The 14,863-nt window shown below is 45.9% G+C and overlaps 1 protein-coding gene across 2 annotated transcripts in view; it reads left to right on the forward strand.

Annotated features, from left to right (window-relative positions):
- Nucleotides 1-14,863, forward strand: part of ACER2 (alkaline ceramidase 2) — a 36,998-nt gene continuing 22,135 nt past the window's right edge. The window contains exons 1-3 of one of the 2 annotated variants that reach the window (XM_030292667.2): nt 1-138; nt 12,026-12,140; nt 12,860-13,001. In XM_030292667.2, coding sequence (XP_030148527.1) covers nt 12,065-12,140; nt 12,860-13,001 — 218 coding nt within the window. In that variant the 5' untranslated portion in view covers nt 1-138; nt 12,026-12,064. Of the gene's footprint in view, nt 139-2,374; nt 2,647-12,025; nt 12,141-12,859; nt 13,002-14,863 lie in introns of those variants that run through there. The other variant, XM_030292666.2, reaches the window with a different exon arrangement.

Here is a 14,863-nt window from a genome sequence, read left to right on the forward strand (position 1 = left end):
GCACAAACTCAGTGGTTGATCCTGGTGGGATGACCTGACAACTGTAATCTCCATATTTCTGTCAACGAATCACCTAAGGACCATCTGAAGGACAAATATGATGCCTATTGTCTGAAAGCTTTCCTTTGCAACCTTCAGGTAAGATAAAAAAACGTGCTGGTATCCAAATGTATACGCCAGGTTTGGAAGGATTCAGTGGCGGAATGCAGTTAAGAAATGCTGCATCACCACTGCTTGGTAATTAACAACACGAGGACACCAATGACAAAGTTGCAAAATGACTAAGCAAAAGAATAGAGATTCTGAGTGTGAAGAAATTACAGGAACTCCGTAAGTTTATTTTGCTTATGTTTTCCTTTTTACACACAAAAGTGATGTAGGATAATAATATAGGTCTAATTCTAAAAGCTCTCATTGAATAACTATTTAGAAATTCTAAAAGATAAAAGCATTACAAAGAGTTTAATTGGATACATCCCTTTTTTTGGCTAACACCAGCTCCCAACTGTTTTGATTTGAGGACTCCTTTCGTACTTGATGTTGAGGATCCTAAAATTCTAAAAAATCCTAATGTGATAATATCTACCAATGTGTATCATATTCAAAATTTAAAGAGACTTTTAATACTGAAGAACCCACGTTTCCATTAGCTGTCAGAGAGATAATGACACCACACGTCACTTACCCTCTGAAAAGCTCCTACGTGTGCTGGTGAGAGGGGAGCCAAAAGGGCAGATGACGTCATAGTGTTCACAGGGAGTTTTGACCTTGCGGATCCCCTGAAAGGGGAACACACTTTGAGAATCACTGGCATATAAAAATAATGGTGTGTTTTATACCAGTACGGTTAATACAGATACATTTACACCTTAAATAGGGGAAGGATTTCCACGTGGAAAACTATTGTTGGACAATCGGTATAGCACCGTGAGGCATGGAGAAATTAACTGATGTAGTTTTCTTCTGTGGCTGTGAGAAATATTTCCCCCTTTCTACTTAAGTGGCCAGCTCACACTGGGTATCCCGAAGGCTCGAGTAATTCTGACCTTAGGAGAAGGTACCAGCGTGCGTGGGTTCCAGGGCAGTGGAATGGGCTGTCTAGGAGGACGACAGAAGCTAGGACAGAAATAGGAGTTGGAGAAGTGCGGTTTGGTTCCCAGGGGAAGAAAGATGGATTTTCTGGAGACAGACAGAGGAGCTGAGCTTGCAGTTTCTGGAGACGCGGGGAGGCCTGCGAACGGCTGTGTGGGTATTTTGCTGCAGATGGACGTTGCACAACCAGTCAGGGTTCCACTGCACAGTCAGGCCTAGAGAGGGCAGTCCCTGGGGAGCTGCTGGCCTTTGGGGTGCCATGAAGTTTTAAGCAAGCAGATGCTTGCGACAGGCACCATGGATTGCTGACCAGAAGATTCTTCTGTCACTGCCAGCGTCCTGACCTGGAATCCCAGAAGCACTCAAGGACCAGAGCCAACACACGCACACAGTTGGCTTTTGTCGGGACCAGACTGGGTGTTAGAAACTATGGCAGCAAAGTAGTTACCAGCAGGTCTGAGGTCATCCTGCCTGAATGTGATTTCTAGCTCTGCCTTACTAGCTGTAATGGCATTGTCAATAGAACCGGCTTCACAGGATTCTCCCTGGGAACACTAAAGAAGGATGCATGGAAGCTCCTCAAACTGTGTGGCATGTAACAAGTATATATCTATACCATCATCTCTTGCACCTCGGACGTCCTGGAGATATCATACCTGCCACAGTGCATCCTCCGAGTGTTGGTATGACTAAAGTTTCGCCCTATGTTTCGTTGAAGACCAGATGAACACCCTAAGGCTGGAGTCCAGGGGACCAAGAGCATTCAGGAAATTGCACAGGTGCTCTACTGCGCAGGGGGCGGCAGAGGCTGCAGGGGAAGGTCATGGAGTCGGGCACTCCAGCCCGCAGTCTCCCTGCCCCAGCTTATGGCATGGAGTCCTGCCAAGCAAACCCTCAACTAGCTTCAGGGGGACCGAGGGTTTTTCTTTCTTCGGTGTTAGCACGGGCTTCCCACGCAGGGCGCAGCCAGAGCGCTGCAAACTCCTCGAGAGTATGCGGGGGGCCTGGATACTCCCGGGGTAGGAGGGGTGGCGCCGGTGAGTCAAAGCCAGGAAGGTAGGCGTGGGCAAGTATGAGCCTGACCCCCGAGGCTTTGGGCACCTGCCATTTGCGAGGAAGGGGGGAGGGGTGGTATCTGAATTTGCCTGGAGCGAGGTTCCCGCTTCCGGATTACCTCTCCTCCGACACTCATCCCGCCCCCCAGGCTGGGCGTGGTCTGCTCCTATCCTCGCCTCCCCTCCCCAGGGGGCGGAGCTGGGGGAGGGGTCTCTGCGATCGAGTCACGTCCAACAGGCGGAGCGGAGCACCAGGAGGCCGGCTGGGGAGGCGCCACATCCGGCCGCTGACTTGTGTGTATAAAGCCGCCGCCGCTGCACTTGGCTTCCAACAGTAACTCTGGGCCCTTCTCGGCTGCAGGGGCAGCTGCTCCAATGCCCCACAGCGGCCATGAGCGTCCCGCATTGGTGGGACCAGTTGCGGGCTGGCAGCTCGGAGGTGGACTGGTGCGAAGACAACTACACCATCGTGCCTGCCATCGCCGAGTTCTACAACACGGTGCGTGCAGGAGTGGGAGCTGGGCTGGCAGGCGGGCTGGAGGGAGGGGAACGTCCCTAGTCGTAGCCGCGCCAGTAATCTGGACATGGGTCTCCGCGTGTATCTGGGGCATTCTGTCTCCAGGGCCAGAATCGACCCGCGCCCCCTCCTCTGCGCTCCTTCCAGCTCTCCATCTGTCTTCTTCGGTCCCTATCCTGACATCTGGGCTCATCCTCCCCCTGTCATTTCCTTCAGATGGTTCTATTGTCTTGTTTGATCCTCACCAGTCCTGAAGCCAGTGGTCCCTGTCAGCCCCTCTCCCAGGAGGATGACTTGGGCTGGTGAACCTGCCGGGACAATTCCCTTCCCCGCCCCCTCCTCCCCCCCAGGATTTCTGTGGCGTGACGCACTTGGGTCGCATTGTGCGGTTTTCCCCTGCATACCTGCTCTAGCAGTCCGGGGAAAGGGGGAGTCCCCTTGCAGGTCACAGGGGCAGGGCCCACTGCTACCGTGCTGACTGGTTCCACCCCACGGGTCGAGCTACTTTGGGCCAGAATCAAGTTAATGACTACTAGTTCTAATTTCTTTGTCTTTAGTTCCCAGTCTCAGTCGAGCTCCAAAGACAACTTCCCCAGGCCTGTGCCCTCTCCAGTGATTAAGCCTGGGGAATGAGAGGGAAGTTTGGGAGTGATGGTGTGTGGGCAAGCTGAAACTACCCCCGCCCCACTCCCCGCAGTATCCCGGGTGTTGGAAGTCTTTATGCGAGGGAAAGCTTGAAGCTAGAAGGAAATGTCTCTTCTCTTCACTGTGCAGCGTGGCTCAGGATTCCCAGACCAAATAGAAGATGCTGCATGGTCCTTTCTGCTGCTGCCTCCCCCCCCCCCCCCCCCCCCCCCCACACCCCCACACCAGGAACTCCTGGTTTATGAGTCACTGTGAATTTGAGATTGTTCTCTAGGATCGCTCCCTAGATTTGCAGGGAGAACATCCTTGGCAGTAGCCTGGAGCGATCTCTGATGGGCTAGTCCCAGCCCTTTCACTCATTGATGAGGAAACTGAGAAACTTCTAGAGAAGGGAGCAGTCATGCTCAGGTTTCTGGCACCATCCAGAAGTCTGTACGGAGTCTCCCCTCCATCCCTTCCTCATCAACACTCCTGCTTCTTATTTATGACCAGGTTAGTTCTTCAAGAAAGCGTGGCCCTCTGCTGTCCGTAGATACTGTGAAAGACAGTCAGTGGAGGTGGCTACAGCTCACCTGTTGTACACCTCCTTTCAGAGCATACTCTCGGGTGTAGACGGGCACACAGGATGGGCTGGGGTGTGGCTGGGCGCTTTCATAGTGGTAACTCATTTTCTCCATTTGTAAGTGGAGAATGCTACTAAGGATTTCACCAGAGACTTAAGGAACAAATGACAGTTTGGGGACCAGTTCTCACATACCCAGCAAGGTAATTCTCTGTAGAGTCTGAGGCCAGTTGCGATTCAGGCCTCGATACTTGGCCACAAATTGGTCTATAGCTGCTGTGCACTTGCCTTGAAAAGCCCCAGAGCACTGGATGAGGGGAGAGTTTATGTTGTTTTTAATCTAGTCCCAATGGAGCTGGGCAGTGAGTGCCAAAGTCTTAAATTTTTTTTCTAAATGTTTATTTTTGAGAGAGAGCGAGAGCGCACACGCGCAGGGGAGGGGCAGACAGAGAGGGAGACGCAGAATCCGAAGCAGGCACCAGGCTCTGAGCTGTCAGCACAGAGCCCAACGCGGGGCTCGAACTCCTGAACTGTGAGATCATGACCTGAGTCGAAGTTGGATGCTCAACCCATTGAACCACCCAGATGCCCCCAAAGTCTTATTTAGAAATGAACTGTCGGGGCGCCTGAGTGGCTCTTGGATCTTCAGCTGCGGTGTCCATGGGTGATTAGCCTGGCTGGGCCACCTAACAGACTTTATTTTCTGGATACTCATAAACCACATTTGTGTTAGACCAGCAGAGAGCTTTACATCTCAGAGAAGTAGTTGGTCACCTGACTTTGTTGAGTGTAGGTCCAAAGAGTTTAGCAAAAACCATTTCCTTCTTTCTGTTTCCAAGCCCTAGTTATCTCCTGAAGGTTATCACAGGACAAACCGGGCTTATCTCTCTTATATTGAGGAAGACCGTGAACTATTACTTGGTGATAAAACAGTTTCTTAAATCCTCATACTAAGGCGGCAGGTCTAACTATCCATTTTGGAAGAAAATAAGCATTCCTCATTTTAAGGAGAAGTTTAAGGAATTGAATATATAAAGTCCAAAGAGGACTGGGAGATGGATCCAGAACCTTCTTAATGGGTCTTGGGGGCCGCACATCATTACTACAACTTCAATTACTGCCTGCTACATTAATTGTTTGCTAGGTGTTGAAACTCTGCTGTGTACTGTATGTACAATCACCCTAAGCAGTCGGTGCTCATTATTAGATCCATTTGATGAAAGGAAGAAACCAGGGCTAGATAGATTTTGCAACTTGATGAGGTCAAGAAAATGGCAGCATTAGCGTTAAAACTTGGTCCATTTGACCCTACAAGGATACTTCTCCTGAAGATCCAAATGCCACTGCAGCTACCTTTGATTTATCTGGCACAGTACAGGTATATCATTCATTGATTCTTTTTTTTTTTTTTTAACGTTTATTTTGGGGACAGAGAGAGACAGAGCATGAACGGGGGAGGGGCAGAGAGAGAGGGAGACACAGAATCGGAAGTAGGCTCCAGGCTCTGAGCCATCAGCCCAGAGCCTGACTCGGGGCTCGAACTCACGGACCGCGAGATCCTGACCCGGGCTGAAGTCGGACGCTTAACCGACTGAGCCACCCAGGCGCCCCTCATTCATTGATTCTTTAACTTGAAACTCCTGTCTTGGGACCTTTTGACCTACAGGATGAAACTCATGTTTGATATGAGAGAGTGTGTTGAAAGTGGTTTTTTGCTATAATTGTCCTTCATTATAAAATGTTAACCTTAAAAAATAAAAGTTACTTTACCACCCGCAAAAATGGGTTTATTTCGTAATAACACAGAATTGCAATTCAGGATAAGCAAGCTATAGTAAAACCATAGGCAAGTCCAACAAAGGAGAGGAATGTTATCTTATGGAGAAGGAGGAAGTTGGGAGGGGTTGTTTTGAACTAGAGAAAAGCAAGAGTTGAGGGTGATCGCTTCTCATTGGCTGAGTTGCAGGGATCATGGATTTCTTGTGGGAAATGCAATGTGCATCTTTCCCCGTGGGGGCCTGTAACTGACCATCCATTTCTGTTAAAGGGTCTTCTGTTAGGGGTCTGTAGTTGACATCGAGTGATAGGGGCTTCCCCTCCCAGCCTCCCCTACTAGCACCCCTTCAGTGAGGTTTCCATTTATTAGTTTTCACAAAAAGTGATCATGGTAAAAAAAAAAAAAAGTTCAGAGTATGCAAGTTATAGTGAAAAACAGGCTTTCTTCCTTATCTTTTCAGACCTTTTCTAAGTCGTTGCACAGAACGCATGTATTTGTGTGAGAATATAAACTATGTATGTATAATGTATACATACAATATCTAAGTTTTTATTTAACCCAGTTGAGATCATACCACACAGACTCCTCTTGGTGTCTTCACTTAATAGGGTCTTGGAGTTGGTCCTATATTGGCTCATATAGACTTCTTTTTTTTCTTTACAATGTCTAATCAGTATTCCACTTACTGGATTGACCATAGTTTATTTACCCATTCAGTCTCTTTTTGATGGACAGTTTGGAAGGTTCTGTTTTATTACCTTCCTCTTCGTTTTTGAGCAGTGATGCAATGAATGTCCTCATAGATGCATCTGGATGTGCTTTTCCCAAGTACTAATCCTCCGTGGGGAATTGCTCCATCAAGGAGAATGTTTACTTAAAGGCTGATCATTATTGCTAAATGGCCCCCCAGAGACAGTACCCTGGTTTATACTCCCAACTGACGATGTTTGGGTGTACAAAGCATTTTGCCTTCAGGCTCTGCAAATCTCTGTTGCCTCAAGTCTTGTCATCATCCTGGGCTTCAGCCAAGCCCAAATATCCCTTCCAAGAACATGTCACACTCTTTCACAACCTTTTGTTGCTTGTGCATATTTTGTACTGTTTCTTCCACACACAAGTTTTATTGACTTGAGTTCCTTTTTATGTTTTAAGTTTTCAGGCTCTAGTCACATTGAAGAGAAAGACTCTAGGACTTGCCGGGTCAGAGAAAAGTAGTGTCTGCTTTTTAACCACTGGGCTTTGCTTTTGGGGACTCTATTGCTGGGCAGTGACTCAGGGGGTCAGAAGGAAATCAACTAGTGCTGAAAAGAGTCTTGAAGCAAAATATATGCCTAAGATCAGCTCATGATTGGTCACCTTTCCAAATTAGGTCTGCCAACAATGAAGATAAGGAAAGCAGTTCTCCTGATAGGCCAAGGCCCATGTCTCCTGTACCGTAGGGCAGAATTACCTAGATCCTGTATCTTTTTTTTTATTATTTACTTTTTTATTATTAACACTTTTTTTTATTTTTTTATTTTATTTTTTTTTTTTTTTTGAGAGAGAGAAAGAGACAGACACAAGAAGGGGAGGGGCAGAGAGAGAGAGAAGGAAACACAGAATCAGAAGCACACCCCAGGCTCTGAGCTGTCAGCACAGAACCCCTCATGGGGCTTGAACTCACGAACCGTGAAATCATGACCTGAGCTGAAGTCAGACGCTTAACCAAGTGAGACACCCAGGCACCCCTGGCCTGTATCTTTTCATCTATAGATCTATTTACTGGGCAACTACTGTGTTCGTGTCACAGAGACCAGACCTGCAGACGGTCATCGGGTGGTGAAGGCCCTACCAGAGATGTGTCCAAGCTGGCAAGGGTACTATTCATATTCTGCACGGGCTTGGTATACTGTGGGGGAATCTTGCAAGAAGCCTTCTGAGTAGGGTGACCAACTTGTCCTGGTTTGTCTAGGCCTCGCCGATTTTAAAACTGAAAGCCCCATGCCCCGGGAACCCTCCTCAGCCCCAGGCAGACTGGGACAGTTGGCCCTCCGGTGGCAGGAGGGGAACAGAATGGAGGGTTCGAAATCTGCATACAGTTAAGATGCACAGACTTCTGCTCTTAGAGGGGAATGCCCCTTAGCTGTTTATGAACCTCCCGCTCAGGAAATCTTTCAGTCTGTTGCTTTGTCAGCATTTACCCTCTGCTTGGGAAAGCGCACACTCATGTGCGTCAGGAGGATATTGCCGTCTGTTCCTCCAGATTATTTTGGTGCGACACTTACGGAGGAATTCTTGGAATGAGGAAATTTCTAAGGAAATAATTAATACGTTTTAAAATTGTGGTTTCCTTTTAATCAAAAAAATCTGCTCTGCAGACATTAAGCAAACCTATTCTCCAAGGCAGTAGGCTTTAAAAAATATCCCTTGGCTGAAATATTCTTCAACTTGATTGACCCAGACAATGGTAAGGGGAAGTTCATTTCTCAGAAGAGATGGGGCCATTGCATGTGTGTTTTAACCAGGACTTGTTTGTTTTCTCTATTTCTTTAGGAGTTCCTTCCTCTTTTTGTCTTGGGGGGAGTCTCCCTCTAATTTTGCCTTTGTCTTTTCATAGATGGAGGCCTTTAAGGGGCATGGTGAAGGCCAGCAGTCACTGGTAGATCTGGGCTGGGAAGCGGCAGTAATGTGATTTGTGTGTTATTTGGGAGCGTGTATTAAGATGGGGCCTAATTAAATTGAACTCCTTAATACGTGCATTAAAAAAATGTTTGAGGGGTGCCTGGGTGGCTCAGTCGGTTGAGTGGCTGACTTCGGCTCAGGTCATGAGCTCGCGGTTTGTGGGTTCAAGCCCTGCATAGGGCTCTGGGATGACACCTCAGAGCCTGGAGCCTGCTTCGGATTCTCTCACCCTCTCTCTCTCTGCCCCTCCCCTGCTCACACTCTGTCTCTCAAAATAAACAAACATTTAAAAAAATAAAAAAAAAAATATTTGAAGTCCCATGATTTTCCTATAGGTGTAATAGATGACTTCATGCCTTTGTGAGCAGTGTGTAAACACATTGAACAGTGATTAATGTGCACATGGCTGGTGGGAATGTAAATGGACAGAGCCAGTTGGGGGTAGGTTGGCAGTAGATGGTTCCACCTGGCTGAAGAGAGGGAGATTGCAAGGACTTGAGGCAATAAAGATATATTGGGATAAATGGGGTGCCCGGGGTAAAAAGCAAAATGTCTTCTATCTCCCAGCATTGTAGGAGAGGCTATAAATTGGAGCTCCTTGCACTGGGGAATGGCTAAATAAACCACTGCCATGTGCAGCATGTAGAGAAAGTGAGGTCAGTCTATCTGAACTAAGATGAAAAGGTTTGCATGGCCTGTTGTTGAACGAGAGAAGGAAGCAGAGTGATGAAGTTATTATATGTGATGTGTGTGTCGTCGCATAAATGCAAAGAAAACGACCTGAAGGCTGTGAATCTGAGGTCGACGGTGATCTCTAGGGAGGAGGAGAGCAAGGAGACTTTAGCTTTTTTAAACAGGAGAACACATTTATGTAGAAGGAGAAAGATCAGGTTTTAAGTTACCTATGGTAGAGCAGTTCCATTTTCTCCTTCTCCCCCACCCCCTTCCTTCCTTTTGTGTTTAACAAAAGGAGAGCCACATGGAAATCATGTCCTACGTGCACAATTCAGGTACAGTTCAGAGCTTTTAGGTAACCACTGAGGAGTTAAGCCAAGGGGGTCAGAGTGTGACTAGGGGGTTGGCGGTGAAAATCAGCTCTGGGCAGTGGAAACAGCTCAGTGCTTGCCCCTGTTCTGTGGGTGACTGCCTCTTTGACCTTGGCCAACCTGGGAGCCTTTTTGGATCCTCATGTGTTGCCCCTTATAAAACAAGGGGCGGTCTTAAACCCTCTTATTTTAACTCTTAAAGATCTGTCATTCTTTAAACAATTCCTTAGAAGGTTGAAGGCTGTGGTCATGACAGTGAACAGCTTGCTGTGGGATAATGTACGTAGACGGTACACTATTCCTCCTTACCTGCTTGGTGAAGGAGAGTTGGCTGTGTTTCTAAGACTGGAGACTGTATGCCAGCTGGGACATCTGAGACCATTTATTCATACTCTCACTCAGGGTCACAAGTAGCTCAGGAGATTCCCATGTGGGATGGAGAAGATCCCCACTGGAGCAGACTCACCAGGAAAAAAGTACCCTCTTCTCCAGAATGGTGCAGCCCCGCGGGGGATTTCAGTCTTAGATTTTAACCACAGGCGCCAGCCCCACTCCCATCCCGCTGCTGACGCAGGATCTGGTTCTCCTCTCTTTACTTACTTTATTTCCCTCCTACCCGGCCTTTCTCCCTTTCTAGAAGTGGTGTCACTTCTAACCGCTCTTGCTCCCAGATGGTGACAGGGACCTGCATAGGCCACTGACGTTGCCAATCCTTACCTACACACCTCAAGTCCTGGGGTTTGCTGATGCGTTTTGATTCGTTGTGCACCAGTGCAATTTCCTGGGTCTGGTAAAGCCTTTCTACCCTGGTTCCTTCAGTTCACTTCAGACACCCATCCTCTTGGTTCCCCTGTGGCCTCCTCTGTACTGTTCAACATGGGTGACTGGTCTTCTGAAGGATGCCAGGCCCTTGACTTTCTGGACTTTATCTGCCCCATCCATCCTCCTATCTCTGAAAGTTTTTTTCTAGTGTTTTGTTTTGTGTGTGTGTGTGTGTGTGTGTGTGTGTAATCCTCCCACCCCTCCCCATTGGTGTTGCTCTTTTAGACTTAGCTGTGGTCTTCACGTTCTGCATACTTCCTGTGCCTGCAGTCACTTATGAGTCATGATTAGAAGTGAAACTTAAAAAGCTGCATGTCCCTACCACTTGGTACCTTCTAGGATGGCCCTATTTGAAAACAAAAACAACCAGAAAATAACAAGTATTGGAGGAATTAGAGCCCTGGTACGTTGCTGGTGGGAACCTCACATGGTATAGCCACTGTGGGCCACCGTGTGGTGGTTCCTCAATCAGTCAAATATGGAATTACCATTGGATCCGGTGATGCCAGCTTGGGCATATGCCCAGAAGACAATGAGTAGTCAACAACTTGTATATGGATGTTCGTAGCAGCACCATTCATAACAACCCATTAATGAGTAAAGGATAAACAAATGGAGTATTCAGATGATGGAGTATTATTCAGCCACAAAAAAAAGAAGGAAGTACTGATACGTGCTACAACATGATGAACCTCAAACACATTATGCTAAGCAAAAGAAGCCAGACACAAGGGTCATATATTATATGATTCCACCTTTATGAAATATCCAAAATAGGTAAATCTGTAGACACAGAAGGATTAGTGGTTGCCAGAGCCTGGGGCAGGAAGGAGGGAGTAGAAGGTGCCTGCATACTGGGTATAGGATTTCTTTTTGGGGTGATGAAAATGTTTTAGAACGAGATAGAGGTGATGGTTGCATATTATGAGGGTATTTAAGGATACTGAATTGTACATTTTTTTTTAATTTTTTTTTAAATGTTTGATTTATTTTTAAGACAGAGACAGAGCATGAGTGGGGAGGGGCAGAGAGAGAGGGAGACACAGAATCCGAAGCAGGCTCCAGGCTCTGAGCTGTCAGCACAGAGCCCGACGCAGGGCTCGAACTCACGAACTGTGAGATCATGACCTGAGCCGAAGTTGGCTTAACCAACTGAGCCACCCAGGCGCTCCAAGAGTTGTACACTTTAAAATAGTTAATTTTATGCTGTCTGAATTTTACCTCAATTAAAAATTTGGGATAAAGGAACTGGCTATGACCACACCGCCCCCCAAAAAAAGATTAAAAATAAGTTAAAAAAAAATTTCAGGTGAGCCGACCAGCATGATAGTCACTAGCTACTTGTGGTTGCTGAGCACATGTAATACGGCCGGGCCAGATGGAGGTTGCTGGAAGGATGACATTCATACTGGACTTCAAAGCCTTATGTGAACAAAAGAATGTAAAATAGCTCATTAGTGATATTTCAATAGTGATTATGTGTTGAAATGATACTATTTTGAGTATATTACATTAGATAACCTATATATATTTTTAAAAGCAAATACCCCCTGGAGAGAAAAGAGGCTTCAATCCACACTAGAACCTGAAAATTTGATCTTTACCTAAGGTTTGAAGCTGCCCCCGTAATCAAAGAGATGGGAAGGAGTCCCCATGAAAGAAGTCTTAAATTTCCCTGTATCTGCAGTTAAAAAAACAAACAAACAAAAAAACAAAAAACGTAAGAGCTTAGACAAGAGGTATGGCCACATTCCTCCCAGTTTGCAAAGAGCATATTTGGAACACACGGCTTTATTTTTTGCCCTTTGACTTAATATTTCTCTTTTCATTTTACATCCCCCCCACCAGATCAGCAATGTCTTATTTTTCGTCTTACCGCCCATCTGCATGTGCTTGTTTCGTCAGTATGCAACATGCTTCAACAGTGGCATCTACCTAATATGGACTCTCTTAGTGGTAGTGGGTAAGTGGATTCATTTTCAAGCATGGGCTGAAAGGGAGGAAATGGAATTCTGCACACTTCCTGTCCTGTTTGAACATTATGTTTTGTAAACCAAAGTCACTCTGACATCTCAGCCAACTTTTATTTTGCTTGCTTGACGCCAGAAGGAGGGCTCTTTTGAATACGGCCTTGATAACAAGGTTGACTGTAATTATCACTTAATTGCCTTCGAAGGTTTATTTATGTAATGGCTATCGGTGCTGTGCCAGTGCCATTTTCTGACAACTTCTGAAGACGATCACATGAAATGATTGAACTCTGATGAGACTTTAGTGTAACGGATCAAAATTTAAAAAAAGAAAATTCTAGATGTTTGGAGCCTTCATTGTTCTGGGAAACACTTGTGCAATTTCCATTTCCTTCCACAGCAGGTTGGGAATACTTAACGGTGAGAGAATGTTGGCTCGTTTACTGCCTGTTCCCATGAAGCCTTGGTGGATGAGGACAGAGTGTGTCTAACTGTGGGATTATTAAAGTTCTGATGTGCTGACATTGGGTCCTGCTTCGAGCGTGCATGCCTAGGTGGTAGGGGTTTCTGCCTTTAGCTTCTGCTTTCAGTGCGAACGTGATCTGGTGACTGGGACAGTGGTTGGTTGAAAAGGCGGTCCTTCAGCAGTGTATTGAATTTGTGAGTCTGTTCTTCTGTGGTGACCTTTGTGATTGGTTGTAATTGATTCTAGGAATTGGATCTGTCTACTTCCATGCAACCCTAAGTTTCTTGGGTCAGATGCTTGATGAACTTGCAATCCTTTGGGTTCTGATGTGTGCTCTGGCCATGTGGTTCCCCAGAAGGTATCTACCAAAGATCTTTCGGAATGACAGGTAAGCTCGTGCTAAACATTTTTGCATTCACTGCTAGGTGCAGTACCCAATATATCCACGTACGTATCAAGAAAAACAGCACACGGGGGCGCCTGGGTGGCGCAGTCGGTTAAGCGTCCGACTTCAGCCAGGTCACGATCTCGCGGTCCGTGAGTTCGAGCCCCACGTCAGGCTCTGGGCTGATGGCTCAGAGCCTGGAGCCTGCTTCCGATTCTGTGTCTCCCTCTCTCTCTGCCCCTCCCCCGTTCATGCTCTGTCTCTCTCTGTCCCCAAAATAAATAAACGTTGAAAAAAAAAAAATTAAAAAAAAAAAGAAAAACAGCACACGATGTAGCCTAACTTTGTGATGAGCTTATCATATACTTATTTAATATCCACTGATTGTTTATCATGTCAGACCATAAACAAACTGATTAAAGAGGAAATTTTAGTATACTTGAAGAATTTATATGCTAATGGGGGAAAAAGTCAAATGTCTCCCTTATAGGATATGAACAAAAGTGGAAAGATTTTCAGTGGGGGAGAAATTATGGAATGGTAGTTCAAAGACCTTTGGTTTGCTGCTAGAACATTTCCTCGAGTCCAGTCGAGTTCTACCATTTGCTAAGTTTACAGTAGAACTCCACTAAGGAATTAGTTCCTGCAGTTATAGATTCTGTAGTTGTCAAACGGTATTGGTTTATACTTCTGCTGAGATCTACACGCATGCACACACACACACCTTTAAGCTGGAAATTCAGAATTTCAAGAGTGGATGCATTTTATTCATTAAAAAACCTTTAGTGTTCATTTTTATTTTGAGAGAGAGAAAGAAAAAAAAAATGAACAGGGGAGGGGCAGAGAGAGAGGGAAAAGAGAGGATCCCAAGCAGGCTCCTTTCAAACTCACGAACTGTGAGATTAGGACCTGAGCTGAAATCAAGAGTTGGACACTTAACTGAGCCACCCAGGTGCCCCAAAAGATGCATTTTCATATCTATTATGATGCTTACATGGTTATTTATCCAGTAAGTATTTTTTTGAACACTTAACTATGTAATTTTCTAGGCACTGGGCTTTGGCAGTAAACAAAACAGTAGTCTCTGCCTTCAGTGCGTTTATACTGAAGTTGAGGAGGGTACAAACCAATGAACAAACAAACAATACAATGTTATGGTAAGTGCCATGATAAAAAGTAAAGCTGGTAAGGGGTAGTGGTGACATGGGGTGCCGATTTAGAGTTTGATCAGGGAAAGCCTTTCTGAGGAGCTGTATGAGGTTTGTTAATATCTGAAGGAACAGAAGAGAGCCAACCTCATAATGATGAGAAGGGTTCCTAGAATATACTACTCACATATTTCTCTGTAGGACACTGTGTTTTGTCACTATATATAGATGTAGTCTAAAAACATGGATATAATTAAGCAAGCTGTGTATACCCAGGGAAGAGCTCTACTGGGAAAATAAAAGAATTCCTTACGGTTTTTCTGGTACTGTGACCAGGAATAGGAATTTTATAGGTGTTAAAGATGAGGCTCTCTTCTATGGATGGAGGTGGAGGAGTGTCCATAAAACACGCTGACTGCAAAAAGCACATGGTATCCTAGTTTGAGAATGAATGAACTAATCTTTTTTTGAGTAGATGTTTTTGTATATGCACAGAAATGCCTGGAGGAGGAAGACAGGCACCGATACCATTGGCTATTCTTATTTTTTTTAATATTTATCAATCTTTGAGAGAGAGAAAGGCCGAGTGGAGTGGGGGGAGGGGCAGAAGAGAGGGAGACACAGAATCCAAAGCAGGCTCCAGGCTCCGAGCTGTCGGCACAGAGCCCGACGTGGGGCTCGAACCATGAGAACCCAAGTCAGTTGCTTAACCGACTG

The sequence above is a fragment of the Lynx canadensis genome, chromosome D4, assembly GCF_007474595.2.
Source record: "Lynx canadensis isolate LIC74 chromosome D4, mLynCan4.pri.v2, whole genome shotgun sequence".
NCBI classification, from domain to species: Eukaryota; Metazoa; Chordata; class Mammalia; order Carnivora; family Felidae; genus Lynx; species Lynx canadensis.